We start from the raw sequence: 19,927 nt of genomic DNA, 5'->3' as shown, positions 1-19,927 counted from the left end.
CTACCGTGAGCAGTGAGGGAAGTCAGAAGTGGATTTAAACTCGGATTCTACTTAAAAAGGGGGTAATACTTAAGGGAGGACAGTTCACAGCCCGCCACAAACGTGAGGTGCTCTCTAAGAGCTTGGTCTTTGTTATATTTTAGCTATTAGTGTCACATGAAAGTAAAACTTAATGGGATAAATTAGGGTGATGTGGTAAATGGGATAAATTCCCCTGGCTGGTGTACTCCCTTAATTCAGTAGTCCAGGACTTCCTGCTCTCAACTCTCCACCTCCACTCTCCTAATCAGGTTGCTCACCAGCCCGGTCAGCTGGTGGATGCACAGCCTGACACGCCGGCCCCGACGTCTACCCGGAAACGACGTTCGCGCCTCACGTTCCTCACCGCAGTCGACTTCCCGGACATCTCAAGAGCCGGCTGTGGTGAGTAATAAGGACACTTTTTCATTTCTCACCTCATCTGCTTCTTTGTTTACAGTGGGTGGTGACACCGCCGACGCTGCTGTAAGGCAGCCAACAGTAGCTAGCGTTGCCTCATTCAGCAATCTCCACACTGCTCACTTCTTCACCATCTGTAGCAGTGCCACCTGCTACAACGCCACCCGGACCTGCTCGGCCCGAGCCGGAGGAGCTCGCGCTGCCAGCCGAGGAGCAGCTTAGCGAGCCGGAGCTGGAGCAGCTCAGCGAGCCGGAGCCGGAGCTGGAGCAGCTCAGCGAGCCACCAGCTGAGGAGCCTGCACCGCTGCAGCTCACCGAGCCACCAGCTGAGGAGCCAGCACCGCTGCAGCTCAGCGAGCAGGAGAAGCCAGCGCCGCTGCCGGTGGAGCCAGCGCTGCTGCCGGAGGAGCTCAGCTTTACCACCCCATTCACGTGGTCATCAAAGGTAAGTGCAGAATCAATCTTTACTCCAAGAGTTGTGATCAAATTTTTCAAATGAAGGGTCAGAACAGCGAAATCAACATCTGGAGGGTCGGAAAATCGATTTGTGCCAAATAAAATCACTTTTGCAATTGTTAAAATTTAAAAAAAAAATTTAGCCATCCATGACTTATCATCACTAAGACAGTCAAGGAGAGGTCAAATTGGGAGGGTATCCACATGACTAAAAGGTAAATAAGGCTGGCAGTCATTAGAATATAAATGAAATGGCACTTTGTGTTTTCGGAAAATCACGTCAAGAGGGAGAAGATTTAGCAAAAATAAAAGTGGCCCAAGATCCCTGCGGCACACCCCAACACAGAGGGGCCACAGAGGATGAAGCCGACCCCAACATACAACCCGTTCTCACTCCCGACGCGTAAAATAATGACGATTTGTCACGTCCCTTAACTTCTCATGCTGACGCCTAAGGTACCCTTCCACGTTTTTATGTTACGCTGTGGGTTGTCAATTCATTCCAATATGAACCCGCTCGCGGCGATCAGAGACGCTTCGAGCAGAGGCTCCAGCCATCCATTTACTCCAGTAATAACCCCGTCACGGCGAAACATGACGCCGTGAAGCACAATCTAACTGGAGAACCGGGGACCCTCTCCGCGAACGGGTTTTTCTCCCTAATTTAATGCTTTCTTTTAATGACATCGTTAACATTTCTCAACAAAAACACGTGAAAGTATCACTGATAATTCAACAATAAAATCGCTTCATGTTGTGGCCATCACACAGTGTTTTCCAAACTGATTCACGATCTGAAAGTGCGCAGATTTAACGTACATAATCCTTTGTTAGGTTTATTATTTTCATTTCACACGTAAAACACATTTATAGATTCATTCACCACTCTTGTTAGTTTTGGATGCGCTCGGCTCCAACCAATCAGACCAATTTACGCAGACGCACTAATCCCATAACTGCACACTACCCATAATCCTCAACCGCCATCGCTATGGAAATGAAGATAACAACAGCTTGGTGCTACCCGTTATTCCTTTATTTACTCTAAAATAATAACCAGCGATAATACGAAATTAAACTGGCCCAGTGTTTAATTATGTAATTAAAAATTGCAAATTTTAGTATTTTTTTTTTACAAATTGCAATATTTATCTACAGCGCGCCTTTAGCGACACGTCAACAGATCTTAAGCAAGGCGATTGGATGGTTTTTACTGCAATGCATCTTGGGAGTCGTAGTAAATGTATCTTTCAACTCACGGTCCTGCAGCGAAGTTTTCGAGTGGACACGAGGCAGATCCTAGCTAAGTAAGTTGTGATAAACTGTGGGTAATTTGCATGTTCACTGAAATATTAATTTCAGTGATATTAAACTGATATTAAACTTGAAATGTTTTCACAGAGCAGTCTGTGTACCAAGAGAACTACTTCTGCAAAAGTTTATTTAATTTTTTTTGTGATGTATTCTCATGTGTAAGACACTTGCTTGGCCACCCAGCTAATGTTAGTACTGCTCTATTTTAGCAATGTATCTTTTCTGTAATCAATTCAGGGTTTTTTTTTAACCCTATTCACGTAATTAACTCAATATTAATGACTTTAATCTCATAATTGATTTTTTTTTCTAAATATGGTGTAATACTGCCTCGTAATATAAGTTATTTCTTTGGTCATAAATTATTTTTGTAATCGTTTCACCAAAACAGACCTGAAATAATCCCTACATGTTCCATTTTCATTTGCAGAAATGACAAAGCCAAAAACCAAACCATGCCCTTCCTGTCAGGCCCCAAACACCTGCAACAGGAAGACATGCAGTGGATGCCTGGGCAGCCTGAACGTAAAGGAGGGATTGAAAAAAAAACAGGAACAGTTTAAAAACAGTAACTGGGCTGCCTCTGTTAAAAAAAACAGAAATGCGAGCAGGGTGGTTAATTCAGCCCAGTTGTCAGTAAGTTTAAAAGTTCTGATCTAATAGGTGGTTGGTCTGGTAGACAATTCTTTATTAATCACAGTTGTCAATGTTTTCTTGTATATCATGAAGTAAGAAACTAACAAGACATGTATATACACATAAAATATTAATTTATAAAAGAGCATAAATAAAAAAGTTATTCACATCAGAATAACATCATCACACTAAAGACATCCAACTAGAAAAAACTTGTTAAAAACTATTTTTATTCAAGCTACTTCTGATTTTTAATTTAATCGGCTATTAACTGAGAGACAAAACATTTCAAGATGGATTTTATCATACATTTACAGGTTTGGTCACCATAAATACTTTTTAACTATCGACAACAATAAAACAACAAAGATGTGAAACTTAAAGGTTTGTTATACATCAATTTGCTTACATGAAAGACTGGCTGCATGTTTTTCTTTGTTGTTCTTGCAGGTTTCAAAGCTACATGCCCTGGGCTACCAACCAATTCTGTTTCTTGGACAGTTTGACCGTAAGGGCCGTATAGTAGGGGACGTGATCACTCAGATCGAACCAGCGGAAGGTGCTGCACGTGACATCCTCATGAAGATGAGGAAGCTTTATGAACACCTTCTGAGAAGTAAGATATGCTTTGTCCATTATCTGTAACCAGCTGTCCTTATCAGATAGCCTATCCTAGCTGTCTTTGGGTGATACTCATGGTACACCCTAGATAAGAAGGCAGATCATCACGGGGTACATAGAGACAAACAAGATGGTGAGGATGAGGATAGTTAACAGTCACCAGCTATTCTATTCTACTCTACTCTATTCTGTTCTATTCTATTATTCAGCCAAGGTTCAGACCAGTAACCTTCTTGCTGTGAGGTGACAGCTGCCCTACATGTCCTGTTGCTAACATGAAAATAGTGTTATATCTGCCTTATTACCTCCCCATGTGTCGGTCACATCACCAAAGCTAGCCATACTGAACCTCTGGTGTTACCCACCTGAACAATTTTGTATGTGTGTGTGTATAGTATGGTCTTTCACACTCATGTATATACAAATGTAATTTTAAAAATCTTCACGAAAACCAGACCTGATAATTCTCTTCGAGACTTTCTAGTATAACAAATGTTATATAATGTTACCAATATGAACACCAAGATTCTTAAATAACTTATATACTTCTTAAGAGGTTACCTGATTACCTCCCTGAGGTAGTTAGCATCACCATTGTACAAAACTCCTAAGTCACAGTACTAGCTTGAAGTGTCAAATGTTATTCACTACAAAGTCAGGAAAGTAGTGTCATCCGAGGAAAAAGTCATTATCTATCTGGATTTATAGTCACACTCATTAATTTTTTAATCTACAATGTAGAAAAGCACTACAGATGTCACACTACCCTAGAGGGCACTTGTACTGAATTATTTGGGTCAGTGAGTGTGCGAGATGACTTATTTGATGCCAATATTTACCAGTTGTATCTTTAGTAAAAACTTAACTGAAAACATGCAAATCACTACTTATTATGTGTTTATGTGTACAGTACATTTTTTCAACCCATTTTAACCCTTTACAGCCGATCGGAGCGGGCACGCTCTGTTTTGCGTAACTATTTTTAAATCCTGGTAGCTCTGCAACCACTTAAGCTAGCACAATAATTTTTTTTGCATATGAAACTGGAGGAGTTGTACTTACATCTTATGCCATCAGCTTGTCCTAGGTCACAGTTTCCTTCCACATATAGCTTTGCAAAAACTGCATAAAAATCACTTGCAGCAACAAAAACATGATATTCCAGAAACACGCTTCGCCGATCCATCAGCTGTTTGTAACACTTCCTACGTCCATCAGCGCGAACTATCACATGACCGCATGACCTGCCCGAAACCGGAAGTGACGTCATTTTGCGGAAATGTAGTTTTTTACGATCGGGCCCTTATGAGCTTGTGTTTTACTTCTTATGTGTTTTAAAAAGTTATGTTTGAGTTTATGACTTTCTGTGTCGTTTCTGGGATGCTTAGGACTCATATTGCACTGCTGGAAATAGTTTATTTTGATGCATATGCTGTTATTTTGCAAATTTGCACTATAATATTTATTTTCGTTTTTCCTGCAGTATATAAAAATTGGTGTATTTCAAAAATAAAACTATGAAGACACTCAAAATAAATTTCCTGTGGTGGGAAACTAGTTTGTGTAACTTTTTTGTATTTACAGTTTTGAGGGATAAGCCTCTTAAATTTCTCTAACTAGAAATATATGTTAAAAAAACAAAAACGATTTTCAATTTTTTTGTAGTTTATTGCACTTTTTTGCAATTTATGTAATTACTATGCACTTAATGCAGACATATTATTAAAATATGGGCTATAATGGTTGTATTGATGTATAGCAACTTGAAATGCTCCCAAAAATGGCTCCACAGCATGTAAAAATATAATATAAGCTCTGGCGAACTTGGTTCTATGGTAGGTCTTAAAGGGTTAATGAATGTTTAATATTTAAAATTTTTCAGAATTACAAGCTTCACCTCCTGCTAAAAGTTCTACACCAGCAGCTGGACCATCCTCTGCTGACAGTGTCGATGCTGGACCAGTCCCAGACCCAGAGGCTCTAAACGAGGAATTTATTCTTCATTTAGAGCCTGTACCAACATCTTCCCTCTGTCAGCCTCCTGCATCCTCCTCTTCATCTCTGCTTCCTCCTGCATCCTCCTCTCCATCTCTGCTTCCTCCTGCATATTCCTCTCTGTCTCTGCCTCCTCCTGCATCCTCCTCTCCATCTCTGCTTCCTCCTGCATCCTCCTCTTCATCTCTGCTTCTCCTGCATTCTCCTCTCCATCTCCACATCCTGCATCTCCCTCAATTTCTACGGTGTACACCTCGGATGTCCCAAACAAAAAAAGGACAAGGAAAGGTTAGACGTTATGGTATTGTAAATGTACGAAACACATGACAGGTTCGTTAAGTTTGTTAAGATTTCTTTTTCTTAATTTTTGCATTTTTTCCAGTTTTACAGAACTCATGTAAATATTTCATTTGTTATTTTTCAGAATGCCGAAAACACCGTACACAGAAGATTTTCAAATATGAAGAGATAGTAGACAGGAGAGTTGTAAATGTAAGTAATTTAGCCTGCTGTTGTGCAGATTTGTTTGCATCTTTGGACTTCCCGGATTTGAACTGTGCCTGACTGAATATCCATAAGCTTTTGTATTTGATGAATCTACACTAATTCAGCCACTGAGTCAGGATTTCACTCCAAATAGGACATTAAATAAGAACAGACCACCTGATACGACCTGGTCGTGCTGCCTTCCTGATGTTTACGTTCTTTAAAGTCCTCCTGACATCATGCTCAGAAGGAGTGATTGATGTGGAGGTGCTCCTTCCCATTCAGTAACATCTGCTTCAGTTAGTTTTGCTTGTGAGCCACAATGTAAGCAGTGTTGCTTTGCTGACATGCACTCGATGCTGGCAGTACAAGCATTGAGGTGGTTCTTATGTTTTTGTAAACTAATTGTATAATATATTGAGCCATTCAATAGTACACAAATGTTTATAAGCTCCTTTTTGTATGCAACTTGCATGTCTTTCTTAATTAATTGTTTGTTTATATCATGTTTTTCAGGAAAAAGAAGAAGTTAAAGTCAAGTGGAAGCCTTGCTCAACATGGTATGTAGTAACAACTTTGTTGGACGGGAACAGACATTCATATTGTTGATAAATAGTTATCAACTCAATTTGAATTCATGTATTTGGACTAGAGTAAATTGGGAGCTTTTAGCTATCGAGCTCCTCTTCTGTGAGGAGCTTGATAGCTGTCCACCTCCAAAGTCCATTATGAGTTTTGGAGGTGGACATGGTCAACACTTTTAAGAGTAGGCATAAGACTTTACTTCTTTATAGAGCTTATAGTTAGGGCTGGTTCAGCTCAGCCCTTAGTTATGCTGTAATAGGACCAGACTGCTGGGGGTTAGTGTCCCCCCCCCCCCCCCCCTCTCTGTCTCTTTCAGGGTTATGCAGGCTCAGTATTGGTTGAAGATGCAGTCACGTCTCCTTTTACTGAAAACTCTCCCCCTCTCCCTCACCACCATCTGTAAACATACATGTCTCAGTAATGCAGTTCATGCATGTTACTAACTAAACTTCTTCCCTGGAGTTTCTGTGCTCTCTCATCCAGCAGGTTCCAATGGATCGTGGCTGCTGCTGTGGTCCTGCTTGACATCTACTACATATATTAATACTCTCTGACTTGATTTGATTAATTTATATTACAATGAAGGTGTATAAAGCATGACATGAATATAGAAGATATTTCATCCTAAAAAATTGTCATATGTCACAACCTAAATTGTCCTATTTTGTGTGTGGTTGTCGTTGTTGTTTGTTATGTTTTTCTCCTGACAGTGGCAAAGTGTGGGATGACACATGGGAACCTGCGCAGTTTTACACACAGTAAACCAGGCACCACAGGTCGCAGAGATCGCACAGTTCACAGCTTGTAGTTCAGCATAAAAGTTCAAAATAAAATATTTACTATACATTTCAACCAGTGTCAGTCTCTGTTTCACTCTCTAATTGTGGCTTAAGTACCTAACACATTCATGAATCTGATCGATCAATAATATCTTCCCTGCACTCGACATCTCATAGTTTTACATATCAGCCAACATTATTGTCTACATCCTCATAAATATAGAAGTGACTTGCTTATTATAACATATTACAAGGTAAAGTAATACTGCACTGCACGTATAGTAAGTAACACCTACTGTGTATGGGAGCCTAAAGTGAAGTTAACTGCACCAGTACCAGCTTCAGAACATATTGTATATTATATGTTTCTACCTTTTTGTAATATGTCATGTTTAGATGCAGTGACAATTGCACATTTGGAGTTGTGGTCATATGTGGTCTTTATATACAGGGTATTAAAAAAAATTGACTTTTTTTGCTATTTTTCTTGTTTGTTTGCACAATATTATTGTGTACATATTACATATGTAACATTATTGTTAATATTATAGATATCAAAGATACAATTTGATTGAGGGTTTTCCTGTCATAATTTCAATAAAAATGCAATTACACACGTAAACAATAGGATCAAAATAAACTTTTAAAAAGTCTGTTGATCAAATGCTGATTTTCAAAACATTCTAGAGGAAAACAGAGATAAAATAATCTGAACAGTAACAGTGATTGTGGATGATGATGGAGGCTTCAATGGATTATTCTGGTTCAATCAATAGGTTCGTATCTATGACAATAATTTGATAAGTTTAACAGGTTGGTTTAGGCCTGGCAATACAGCAAATATTCACAAACTTTTGTTTTTGAAGAATGTTTATCTTTTTTGGGATGAAGCTATCTGGCAAAATGAGACAACCCTATTAACCTCATCTTTATGTCTTTTTTGTGGCTATGATACTGGATTTTGGTTTGATGCATATGCAGGTTACAGCTGGGGAATGGCAGTATGTTGTGGATTGATTTGGCATGTTCAACCACTGTTACACCAAACTCTCTCACTTATAACATGATAAAGGCCTCTTACTCAGTGTCATGGATTTTCTATACTTTTGGGGACACAGGGCCAAAGTCTGAGGCAATAACTCAGATCAAAGAAGGCAATGATTCTAAAATGGGAGTTTACTTATGTCATTATATATATCCAGGAATATGTGCCTGAGGATAGTTGTCATGAAATCAATATTAAATCAAAGTATTCCTTAATTACCACAGCTGACACGAGTTCTCCATAGCTGCCTGCTGTCTCAGGATCTGTCTCCAAAAAGGACCAGGGAGCGCTAACATGTTATGTTCTAAACTGATGAAGAAAATGCACATTAAACATAGTATAAACTTACTGAGTGAAGTAATGTCAAGAGGATTCCTTTAGCTCCTATTGGGTTGGTTCCTTGATCAATGCAATACAGAATCATTAATCTGGTTTTATGTAATGTCCTCAAAACATGTCAAAATGAGGCTCACTAGTCTGTGTGGCCTCCACATGCCTGTATGACCTCCCTACAACACCTGGGCATGCTCCTGATGAAGTGGCAGATGCTCTCCTGACGGCAAGCATGTCTGGAGTGCAGGCAGGGCAGCTAAAGCATGGCTCCTTGCACATCCTGTCCACCTCAAACTTTACAGCACTCCACTCCAAGAAACTTTTACTGAAGGCATCAGCTGATATTCGGCCATTCTTTTACATAGAGGACATACAACAGAATATTCAAGGACAGTCATCATAAACATTGATTTGCACAATTTCCTTAAACTTAGCAAATTTAGAAACTCACCCTTCCAAAATGGGCTGTTCGTTCATCCAGCATTTTGACAAATGCCTTGAGTGACATCCCTGGTGCAGCCTTCTTAATGTCATAGAAAGACTGAAAGACATCCATTGAAAACAGGGTGCAGAAATTTAAGGTGCCAGGCCAATATCCACTACCCAGGATGTCTTTAACTGAGGGGGACCACATTAGGCCACAGCTGGTGCAGCTCACCACTGGCAGTGCAAGGTTATAACGGCCTTTAGAAAGGATAAGGATAAATTCAGTCATGGCTCAAAGCATTCATTTTTTTCATGTTGTTTTCAAATCGGTCTGGTAAATCCAAATGACCTTTGACAGGTGCCCACATATACTGCGGGCCGAGGGTAATTAAAACCAAGATAGCAATGCACAATTTGCAATAAAACCTCCAAACACATCTATTGTGTATGTAGTGTGTGACAAAAGGGCAACTTACCATTTATGGTTACAAGAGCCACAATTGCGTCGGGTGAAACCTCAACCTTACCTGCTGGGCAGTCACACACATGGTCTGGCCTTTGCACAGGCAACAGCCGAACTAACATTAAAACACACAATATATATAAAAAGAATTAGAAATTAACTGATACACAATAAATATACAATAACAGCACCCACTCATACTCATACATAGCAAGAAATGCATAAGACTTCAAAACTGTACCTATTGGCTTGTGAAACTCTGATGAAGGCTGCAAAAACCCTCCTGTTACTGCCTCTCTGTTGTGCAGGACAAAGCGTGTGTGAACTGCAATATCACAGTCAGCACAAAGGAATGGAAGAGGCAGGCAGTCCAGACACCTCACAACTACTTGTTTGCCACACTGACACACACGGTGTGACTGTGGATCCAGAGTAGCTAACATATTGTCTATAAGACAAGGCCTGGCCTCTTTCCACTTTTGCGAGGACACCATATTTCTGATCGCCCAGTGAGTAGCAGCTGACTCAGACGACGTCTCACAAGTCATGGCTGCGTCCTCTTCTCCATCCTCCAACAACTGAAGGAGCTCCTGACGAAGCACCTCAGTTCCATACACTAAAAGAAAAAAAAATAAAGAAAGGAAGAAACTCTTCCACAAAGTGAAAAACACTCTAGGCAGTATGTTTCTTAGGACTCCACAAAAGCCCTGCACAACTCAACTATAACAACAAATATAAAAGTAAACAGAAATCACAATATATACAAGAAGGTAAAGTACCTTTTGTTGGGTTGACACTGGCAACATAACTAGGTTCTTCACGTGGACATTGATGCTGCTCTCTGGACACGGGGGGGGGGGGGGGGGGGGGGGGGGGGGGAATGAAGAATATTTACTTACTGAAATTCTTTGGTGAAAATAAGTTGTGAGATAAAATCAATGGTTGTGTGAACACTGACCACGTGGCATGCAACTAGTACTTCGACTGGTTGATGGTCTTTGAGGAATAAAAGCTCCCTGTCTGTCACGTTTTTTCCAGCGCACTGGTCTTGGCTGAGGTTCACTCTGTGCATCATTCTACGCAATTAACAAGGAAAAAAGGGAACACCTAAAATACAGTCTATGATTAAAGCAAAGATTATCAAACATCTTAAGTTAACCAACTTAATTTGACATAAACTTTAAAAAAAATTCAAATAACATAACGTTTACTCCGTACAAAATATTAGACAAGCATGTTCCCTCTTTAACAACTGTTTCCACTAAAAATGTTACCTGCATATCTTGAAGGAGTTCGTCAGCAGCCTGAAGCTCTTCCTCCAGCTCGGGATCTTCTGAATCACTCATTTTCAAGCTAAAGAGGAAAGAGATTTTTGCAGAACTCAGTGACATAAACACATAACTAACGCAATTCAAATGATTTTCAGTCTTGGCGCTCCGGTTAATGTTAGCAATTAACGTTAGCATCATCAGTTTGTAAAGAGCTAGCAGAACTCTTAGCGCAAAAACTGCTTTACGCACCATGTGAGGGTATTTTGCAGCACACAAGTCCTTTAACGTTTGTAATAGATTTAATCCATCATCGTTGGATTAAATGGCTAATGCTGCAGTAGACACGTGTAGTTGTTACCTAGCAAGCATGCTGACGGTAGCTGTAGCCATTTTTAAATACATTACACCGTTTCCGAGATCAGTCACCTCTGTTTGTTTGAAGCTTTTATGAAAAAACAAACTTTGAAACACACATCAAGGTATTACTTTAAATATATGTATTTTTTACATACTTGCATTAGAATCAATCAGTTCCGCCTCATTTTCTTATTCTTATAAATGGGTCTCTCCGTTCTCCCATCAGCCTTTGCTTACACAGGTTGCGTCTGATTGGCTGGAGCCGAGCGCATCCAAAACTAACAGGAGTGGTGAATGAATCTATAAATGTGTTTTACGTGTGAAATGAAAATAATAAACCTAACAAAGGATTATGTACGTTAAATCTGCGCACTTTCAGATCGTGAATCAGTTTGGAAAACACTGTGTGATGGCCACAACATGAAGCGATTTTATTGTTGAATTATCAGTGATACTTTCACGTGTTTTTGTTGAGAAATGTTAACGATGTCATTAAAAGAAAGCATTAAATTAGGGAGAAAAACCCGTTCGCGGAAAGGGTCCACGGTTCTCCAGTTAGATTGTGCTTCACGGCATCATGTTTCGCCGTGACGGGGTTATTATTGGAGTAAATGGATGGCTGGAGCCTCTGCTCGAAGCGTCTCTGATCGCCGCGAGCGGGTTCATATTGGAATGAATTGACAACCCACAGCGTAACATAAAAACGTGGAAGGGTACCTTAGGCGTCAGCATGAGAAGTTAAGGGACGTGACAAATCGTCATTATTTTACACGTCGGGAGTGAGAACGGGTTGCAACATAACACGAAAGCTCCTGTTAGACAGATATGATTCAAACTACAACAGTGCCAAGTCAGAAATTCCCACACAATCGTGAAGGCGAGAGATCAATAGATTGTGATGCACTGTGTCGAAGGCAGCAGTCATGTCCATTGAGACCAGCACTACATATTTACCACAATCAGTAGCTACCAGAACATCATTCATAACTCTTACAGGGGCTGCCTCCATACTGTGAAAAGGTTTAAAACCGGATTGAAAAATTTCTGACAATTGCAAGTCGTTCAAGTAGTCCATCAACTTAGTATAAACAATCCTTTCCAAGATTTTTCTTAGAAAAGTTAGCTTAGAGATAGTTCTAAAATTTGACAAGACTGCCAGGTTTCTTAAGCAAGGGATGTATAACCGTGTGCTTAAACTCACTAGGTACGCGACAAGACAAAATGTGAGGTCCAATAATAGGAAATGCCTTTTGGAGAAAGCGGGGAGGAACCACATCATTCGGAGAATCACACGGTTTAGCATTTAACACTAGTTTCTCTAAATCAGGCAGAGCAATTGGTTAAAAAAAAGAAAAAAAGTATGCCAAGTATGCCTAGGCATTATATCAGTATACCCCAGTAATCATGTTTCAATAATGGTAAATGCCTCAAGATTCACCATCGTAAAAAAAAAAAGGACACATGGTTTACTGGCTTCAAACTTAATTTTCAACAAGACCTAAGCTCTAGCTATTAAATTTGAAATCTATTTAAAATCTGCATCTGTGTTTCATGACCCTACCATACACCATTTCCAGTGTACCATGCGGGCTAGCTTTGCAATACCTTAGATCTTCATCAGTACAACAGCAAGGATGTGGATATTGGCTTGACCCAGTGTATTGGACTACTGACCAATGAGCCAGTTTACCAGTAACTCGGAAGGCAGAGTAAGGCATCTGCTGATCGAAAGGTTGGTGGTTTAATCAGTGGCTCGAGTCTGTATGCCAAATATCCTAGGGCAAGACATGATCCCCAAGTTGCTGTCTGATGAATCTATTGGATTGTGAGTGTTAGATAGAAAGCACTTAAGCATAGACAAAAGTGCTTGAATGAATGGATGAATGAGGCATATTGTAAAAAGTGATTTGAGTGTCCTAGGGCCCCACCAGTCATGAAGTCACCGAGTTTACAAAATTGCCATTGCCATTATAAATGCACATTGCTACTTCTTTTTCTTTCTGCTGTTCCATTTAGGAGTCACAACACCTCCATCACCCTATCCCCAGCATTGTCCTCTGTGGTACCTACTCTCTGCATGTCCTCTTCACTACATCAGTGAACTTTCTCACTTACTGCCTTCAAACACAATTCCCCCCTTTCCTCTTCCTTTGTCTTCGATCAGCAGTGGCACAGTGTCCACTGGCACCTTGTTGGCCGCCAGCACCAGAGCCCATATCTGTTAAGATGATCAGCATGTTTGATTTGGGAATTATTTTTTATTGAATACCCTTCCTGACACAACCCTCCCTATTTATCTAGGCTTGGGAACACCACTAGGAATACAATGGCTTGTTTCACTTCATTAGTTGAACCTGTAATGTACCAGTCTCTCAACAAATGTGGATTCAGAGTCCACCACTGCCATAGTTTTACTTATCTGGCAAAAAGAACAATGTTGTATCTGAAGGCTTCCCAAGATATTGTGAGATGTGTACAGTGTTGGCTACTACAAGTGTTTTCAGTTGACATTCTATTAAAATTCAGGATATTTCACATCTTAAAAGGACCAGTCGCCAAAAGGCAGAAATTGAGGAAGTTATAATGTAATGCATGCTGGAATGGGTTCAGCAGGAGTCTTGACAATGAAGAGGCACTTCAGTCAAGGGTAAACTAAAAGCATTAGAATCTTCACAAATATCATAAGGGAGCTCAATTGGGTTTTCATTACTGAAATTGACCTGGAACACATCATATCATCCTGCAACATACAGCACACTAGCTCACAGACTGTGTGTGAACAAGTGTAATAAGCAGTGTAAAAAGCAGAGCACGTATAAAGTCTTAAATGGTTTCTGGCATGTCCTGGTTAATCAGTGTCCTCACAAACTATTAACCAAGGACTGGATATCTAAACAATGTGAGGACCTCATGCATAGTTGAGTGTATACTTTGTTTTCTGCTACTGATGATAAGGTGAAGCACATATGAAAATTAAAGTCCGGCAATTTAACATGACAGTCAATTTCACAGTGCTTGAATTTCTTATTATAATTTTATATATTTTTTCCTTCTACCCACATTAATATACTCAATTTGCCATTCACAAGCTTCATTGAAAATAAGTCCGTGTGCATTGAATTGTATCTACCGTCTTATTATTGGATAACTAATTGTGGATGTTATAAATAACTGAGTAATGCTCTCCTCCTTCATCAAAGAAAGCAACATCTAAGTACTGGGCAAAAGTCTTGAACTACCCAGCATTATATTTACCTTCAAGGAAGCCCAATTTTCATGTACTTTGGTGATTATGAAGAGACAAAAAGACACGGTAACTGTTGAGTATACAGTACTGTTACTGTGCCAAATTCTTGAGCCAACCCTTCTTTATATTTTCCATCCATGGAGCCAGACTTGTTTGTAATTCCTTTAAAGTGGTATTGGGCAGCAGTTCTCCGGCCTTTCTGAAGGTCATTCAAATTTGGAAACTGTCTGCTTTTAGACTTTTTAGTTCAGTCCTTGCATCTTACGATTTTCAGAGGAGTGCTTTCTTTTGTTTGTTTGGTCACCCACTTAACACTGACCTATGAATTATTAATTATTAAGCATTAAACAAGGCAAATAACTGAATAGATGGACCAGTGTTGTGTCAACACATAATAGATAATGTAGGAAGGAGCCAATTTTAAATTTGATCTATTGGTACTTTGTTACAAGTGCCGTATTTATCCTGCTTTTTACCTTTGGTTTAGAAAGGTATTTTAAAAAATAAAGGTTATTATTACTAGAAGTCTGTTGCAAAAACATAAAATGTATTTCATAAAATAGTATTTTTGTTGGTGCCCATGGTCGTCTACATGCCCACATCTGTGAGCAGTAGCAGCAGAAAATGCCATTAAGCTTTACAATGTGTTTGTTGCTTTTGCTACATGTAACGTGTTACATATGGCTTGTGTTCTATGTCCTCTGTGCTGTTTGTGTTATTTTCAGCCTCCATAGGAACAAATGTAAAATTCTTTGCTCTCAGCAACTGTGGCAATGCTGTTTGCTGTACACACATTTTGATAAGCAGACTACTATGCTACATTATGAGCCAGGAATGGCGATTTTAATGCTGATGGGTGGGGGGTTGTTTTGTTTTTGTTTTTGTTTTTTTGGGGGTGGGGGGTTGTCATGTTATATATACCTAAAAGGGTATGTATAACATGATAGACCGGTACTGTTCATAGCTAATATATTTATATATATTTATTTATTAGTTAATATTGGACGGGCATGTCAAGACTATAAAAAACATCAAACACCAGCACTTACTCACCTACAAACTAACAGGTTTGCAGCCATAGCTCATCCACACACTGTATTCTGACAGTACTTTTTTGTCACTGTGGTAACTTCTCTCACACACCAGGAAAGCTTCATTTCACTCAGCAAAGTAATTAATTTAATTTAGACTTAGTAACTTACACGCTGGTGCAATTAAGCTGTTGTTTTGTTATTGTTTGATTTTTTACATTAATTTCTGTTTTGTTGTCTTTTGCCATAGCTCAGAGCCCTCCATGAACCTGGCATACTGCACTGTGCTTTGACTTGAAGGTTTCTCCAGATTTGTGGCTGATATGATTGAGTCACTGTAGTTTGGTGCTCAGGTTAGTTTTATTACACAAACAAACCGGGAAGCAGCTAACTGCTGTATGTCAGTCAAATTATCCTGTGCTGTCACTGGTAGTCACTTGAATTGCTCACTTTTAAGCTTGCACGTTTATCTTGGGATCTCTGGATGCCACATTGCTATGAATCACAGATATATTCATACTAACTAACGTTAGCATGCATAACAAGTAGGATCCACTGAAGGAATGCTAATATATACAAATAACACATTCATGGATCCCCTTTTCTACCATCAGTGAAAGCAGAAGAAGAATAGTGAGGATGGGGAGATAACCTTTATAATGATGTTAGGTTGTGAGGAAATCTGGAAAGTGACGCTGCTCTAGGAAAACGTGTATTTGCAACAGTGCCTGTTTTAATACCATTTAGAACTGCAAGAGGGCCAAAAGGTAGGTAAGTTTAACCATGGGCAAAAGTGAATGTTACGTCCCCACTTAAAAGTCTAGGCGATGAGGGTGGGGGACAGTAACAGTTAGATCCAGGTGGAATGAAAAGAACGCCAGGCAGAGGTATTTAACATAAAATAGATCTTTATTGTAGGCAAACACCTCAATAATCATGTAATGGCAACAACAAAAGGAGACAGCACCGCTGCTTTAATAAGAAATCAGGGAGGTCAACCCAAAGTGGTAATGACCACTCAACAAAGAAAGCAACAATAAGGCTTCAACAGAAAGAGACAGCAACGCTGCTAACAAACAATATCCAGGCAGGCCACACAAACTAATGAAGGCCGCCGTCACTCATGGGCAATCACTGCTCAGTTAAGCACTACTCACACACCAGAGCCACACACCAGAGCCACACACCAGAAGGCTGGTCACACGCAGCAGGCTGTTCCACACCTAAGTCAGTAGCACACTCTGACCAGCACAGAGGAAAACCACCAGAAACCTCTCCCTCCTCCTCCACACTGCTCTTCTCCAGCTTATATCACCCCTGAGGGTAATTGGTTGTAATGAGAGCAGATGAGCAGCAGGTGTGACCTAAAGGAGAAGGCAGGAGCAGAGAGAGACAAGGGGAGGGGCCAGAACGAAGGAGGAGGAGAGGGAGAAGACAACACCACGCCCACACACTCCCACAGCCTCCCAGGATGTAACAGTGAATCAGTAAAGTTTTAAAAGAAAATATTTAGTGAAACTGTTAATTTTGTAGATCTTGTGAGATTATCAAAATTCTGAATTTTTTTTGCAGTGATAGATAATCATGTAGCTTTCCTGTGTTTCCCTCTTAATGTTATTATTTAGGTTAACATTTAAAACACAGTTCTTTTTCTGTTGCAGTTTTTAAAAAATAAATATTACATCAGTAGCTCAGTACAGAGACCGCTAGTGAGGCCTCACACTTACATATAACATAACATAGCACTTAGTGCTACAGAATCAGGTAATTCGGGGGATATTTGCTTTTCAGCAAACTAAACACTCCTACATATGCCTGAAGCTACAGTGTGTTTGAGTCTGTGTGTAATCTCAACTTTTAAAACAATGTATTCGGCACCTTTCAGACATTTCTCCGTGTGTGTGTGTTTGAATAACTGAATAATGAACATGGTGGCGGCGTGTGTTTGTGGGCTAGTAATAATTTGAATAACAGCATGTGTGTTCGCACTTGTTAAAATAAACATCCACCTTCCTCTCATCTTTCAAATGAGTGCACCTCCTTGTTTGTTGCATGGAAACATTAGGCAGTAATTAGCCCCACTGTGCTGTGCAGGGCTGCATACATGTGTGTTAATGGCACATTGATTATTAAACTGTTTTTTTGTTTTTTTGTTTTTGTTTAACAAACTAATAGAATTTTTCATTACTGAAGAAACCTTCCAGTTGTCTTCAACTCTTTGCAAAGAGCTCATAAAGATGTCCATGACCAACAGTTAAAGTCAAGAAAAGCAATTAAAACATGCCACTTCTTTCATTTAACAGTGGCCATATTTCTCACCTAATCAGGTTGGTTTGTGCTGTTGCTATAACCTGGTAGCTCTGGGTTACAACTTAAACCCTTCCCTGTGCATAGGTTTCTGACCCAAAACCAGATTTTAGCTGTCAAAGATAAAACATAGGCTACCACCAATTTAGGACGTTTCCAGGCATAACACATGCAGTAAGGAAGCAGGCTAGTACCAGTATGTTGAAAAAGGATGTATTGTAGCATCAGTAAGCTTTATTTAAAATTAGGCAGAGTTGGAATAGAAAAACTCCACAAAAAATGACAGAGACGTTTTTATAAAAGGAGTTGTTTGTTTTTACTGTTCTGAAGGAGTCACTGCTTTGAAGACGCTTTCTCAGGTAAAAGCTTTAAAACACAGCCTAAGGCGTAAAGCATTAAGATGGCTTCCTGCAGGATACCTCCATCCTGACAAGTTATTATGCGTCTTTTATTTATTCCTAACTGAAGATTTATGTAAAGCTGTCACTGCATGTATTATATTGAGAATGCGTGCACAGCGAGATGCAGGCCAATGTTTAGTTAAAGGTCCAAGCCATTTTTCTTAATGCAGTGATGATCGTGTGTCCAATACGCAGAGATGGAATTGTTTGTTTTTGGAATAGTCTCTGATTCATTTCACTATTGTGTTACTACTTTATCTCCTACTTGAAATCTGTCAAAATGCACAAAAGTGTGCAGTCTTCAGTTGCTGGATGTCTTATGACATCTGTTTAGCTTGGAACTGCACATCTGAAATACCGAGCTCTTGTCTGTTAGAGCTCAGTAAGTTCTTGGAGTCCGTCTTTCCACAACCCTCTGAGGTCTAGGTTATCCCTACCGCTAAGCCCTGAGGGCTGGGTCTAACCGAGTGTGAGTAACAGTCAAAGTCATTGTCAATCAAAGCTCAGTGAACATAAATACATGTTTTATGCCCCTTTTTGACACATTTGAATATATTGAATTTAACCATCAACAACATCATGGTACACTACTGGAGCCATTTGTTTCATTTTTGCTGGGAAAATAGAAAGGGATGCAATGATTTCATGAAACATGCAAAAACACAGTATGCAAACCACAATCAGTGATTGTCTCTGAAAAGGTGTGATTCCCATCCTTCCTTACACTGTATTAGGAGCATGTGTGGAATCATCGCTAAAAAATGAAGCTGTTTCCAAACCCAGATGTTATTCCACGGTGAATCTGACAATACAGTTCTGTGTTCATTGTGTTAAGTATTCACTCTATTGTCTGTCCTGGCCTCTGTTTATTTATCACCCAGCCTGATGTATGGGGAAAGTTACAGATCATAAGTGCATATACCCACATAGCAAGCAGGTCTGGCCCAGATAATGCACATGTTGTTATTACATGGCTTGATTAAGGTATGGATTAGGCTGACATCTGGGTCCAGAGCTGAATGTGTTCTGGGCCAGCAGAGGGCCAGCAATGTGTCTGCAACTGGTCTTGTGCTGGCCCATGTGTGGGCCACCTCTGGCAAACCAGATCTGGGCCACCAAAGGGCCATCATTCTCTGCGGTATGTGGGCCATGTGTAAGCACATTGTGTGGGCCAGATCCGATCCATACCAATTTTGCTATGTGGGTATTATAGTAATACTTCATAGAAGGCATAGAAGCACGCTGTCTGTCCTATCAGTAATTTGTTACTTTAACATTCACCTCACAGCTTCTCTCCTCTTCTTTTTGTATGATATCTGATCCATATCTGTTCATGTGAGTAATATCGTGTGTGTATGTGCTAAACATTTCCCTGAAATTCACCTTTGTGAATGTGTGTAATTCTACTTGACACAAATACCTGCGTCACTTCCTCAGTGGCTAATTCACAGCTTGGCACTCGGCTCACATGCAATCAAATCCTTTTTTCTACCGTGGAATTTGTCATCTTAATCTCTCTCTGTTTCTTTCACACTCCATTTTTCATTTTCAAACATCCACAAAGACACACACTCACACAAACACACTTTAATGGGCATGAATCCCCTGGTACTAACACAACAGAATTGAGTTGTGTGATGCAGGTGTGAATTATGATACTGTCAGTTATGTGAATGTAGTGGCAAAAAAGTGTGCCCATGCACACGCTGCATAAATCTTGTCTTTCTTGAGAAAAC

At 39.9% G+C, this 19,927-nt stretch overlaps 1 protein-coding gene and 1 long non-coding RNA gene across 2 annotated transcripts in view; both read left to right on the top strand.

The window, feature by feature from the left end:
- Positions 1 to 19,927, top strand: part of LOC145432427 (uncharacterized) — a 432,207-nt gene that overhangs the window by 214,884 nt on the left and 197,396 nt on the right. The window lies entirely within an intron of this gene.
- Positions 1,406 to 7,383, top strand: LOC113028981 (uncharacterized). The gene is made up of 5 exons (XM_080309295.1): positions 1,406 to 2,844; positions 3,295 to 3,460; positions 5,348 to 5,748; positions 5,885 to 5,952; positions 6,463 to 7,383. Exons 1-4 carry the CDS (start codon positions 2,641 to 2,643, stop codon positions 5,930 to 5,932), a joined length of 819 nt encoding a protein of 272 aa, XP_080165421.1. The 5' UTR covers positions 1,406 to 2,640; the 3' UTR covers positions 5,933 to 5,952; positions 6,463 to 7,383.

This window comes from Astatotilapia calliptera, chromosome 2 (genome assembly GCF_964374335.1).
Source record: "Astatotilapia calliptera chromosome 2, fAstCal68.1, whole genome shotgun sequence".
NCBI lineage: Eukaryota > Metazoa > Chordata > Actinopteri > Cichliformes > Cichlidae > Astatotilapia > Astatotilapia calliptera.
The sequence above is the reverse complement of the archived record's forward strand: the minus strand, read 5'-3'. Positions and strand labels throughout refer to the sequence as shown.